Genomic DNA, 842 nt, shown 5'->3' with positions numbered 1-842 from the left:
CCCCCCCCCCCAAAAAAAAAGGATTTCGTGGATACAGAAAATGGCATTAAAACACATTCTATATTATTCATATGTAATTGAGTCGGGTTTTCTCGAGTGTTTTGCTTGGAACGTGGGGACAGTAAATGGTATTAAAACACATTCTCTCTTATTTAGTGAAATCCTATGTGCTACCAAAGCCCCTAAATGAAAAGATAACCCCATATCACAGACTGATTAAAGAAAAACAAAGTCAAAAACACCAAAATTTTAGCAAAGAGAATCACCAACATCGATATAGGCTACGTCCACATAGGATATGTTGATCTCAAGGGAGACGCCACTTGTAGTAAGTCCAGCACTGTAGAACACCGCAGAGCCAACCAAATCCACTAGTGTTATCATCAATCCGCCGTGCAATAACCCGCGAGAGTTCTGAAAAAATATCCAAGGGAATTGCTCAGATGCAGCGCAGAACGATTCCTACGGAAAGAATGAGAAGTAGGTTTCCGATGAAATGACAAGAAGCCGGGGTGGCGCGGTCATTGAGCAGATGACATGGCCACGCTCAATGAGATCGATACTGAGGCCGTGGAGGACGAAGGTTTCAAAGAACCTCTCTGGAAGGCCGGCGGCTAGGAGAGTCACGCCGCCACCAGCTAGCTCCAGCGAACGCTTCACCGCCTCCAGGTCCATTTCAATAGGACGGAACAGGCGAAAATATGGGCTGTTTGATTTAACTCAAGTATTTGGTTAAAGGCTGTTTGATCATAGATGTTAAATTTGATTAAATTTTGTTGAATTATTTGATTATTTATTTTAAAATTTAATTTATAATTAGAAATAAAATTTTAATATTTGTT

The 842-nt window shown here is 40.9% G+C and overlaps 1 protein-coding gene across 1 annotated transcript; it reads right to left on the bottom strand.

The window, feature by feature from the left end:
* Nucleotides 1–234: 234 nt before the first annotated feature.
* LOC110097472 (acyl-coenzyme A thioesterase 13-like) lies at nt 235–730 on the bottom strand. The gene is made up of 2 exons (XM_020823845.2): nt 502–730; nt 235–414 (listed from the first exon to the last, which is right to left on the bottom strand). The coding sequence occupies exons 1-2, from the start codon at nt 673–675 to the stop codon at nt 250–252; spliced, it is 339 nt and encodes a 112-aa protein (XP_020679504.1). The 5' UTR covers nt 676–730; the 3' UTR covers nt 235–249.
* Between the last annotated feature and the right edge of the window lie 112 nt (nt 731–842).

Source organism: Dendrobium catenatum, unplaced genomic scaffold (assembly GCF_001605985.2).
Source record: "Dendrobium catenatum unplaced genomic scaffold, ASM160598v2 original_scaffold_198851, whole genome shotgun sequence".
Taxonomy (NCBI): Eukaryota; Viridiplantae; Streptophyta; class Magnoliopsida; order Asparagales; family Orchidaceae; genus Dendrobium; species Dendrobium catenatum.
This window is presented reverse-complemented; position numbering and strand designations above follow the sequence as displayed.

Bases quoted from the DNA above. Each gene is read 5' to 3' on its own strand.
- LOC110097472 (XM_020823845.2), bottom strand. From the start codon at position 675: ATGGACCTGGAGGCGGTGAAGCGTTCGCTGGAGCTAGCTGGTGGCGGC. The intron at 415-501 runs GTCATTTCATCG...ATATTTTTTCAG, and splicing joins CCGCGCCACCCCGGCTTCTT to AACTCTCGCGGGTTATTGCA.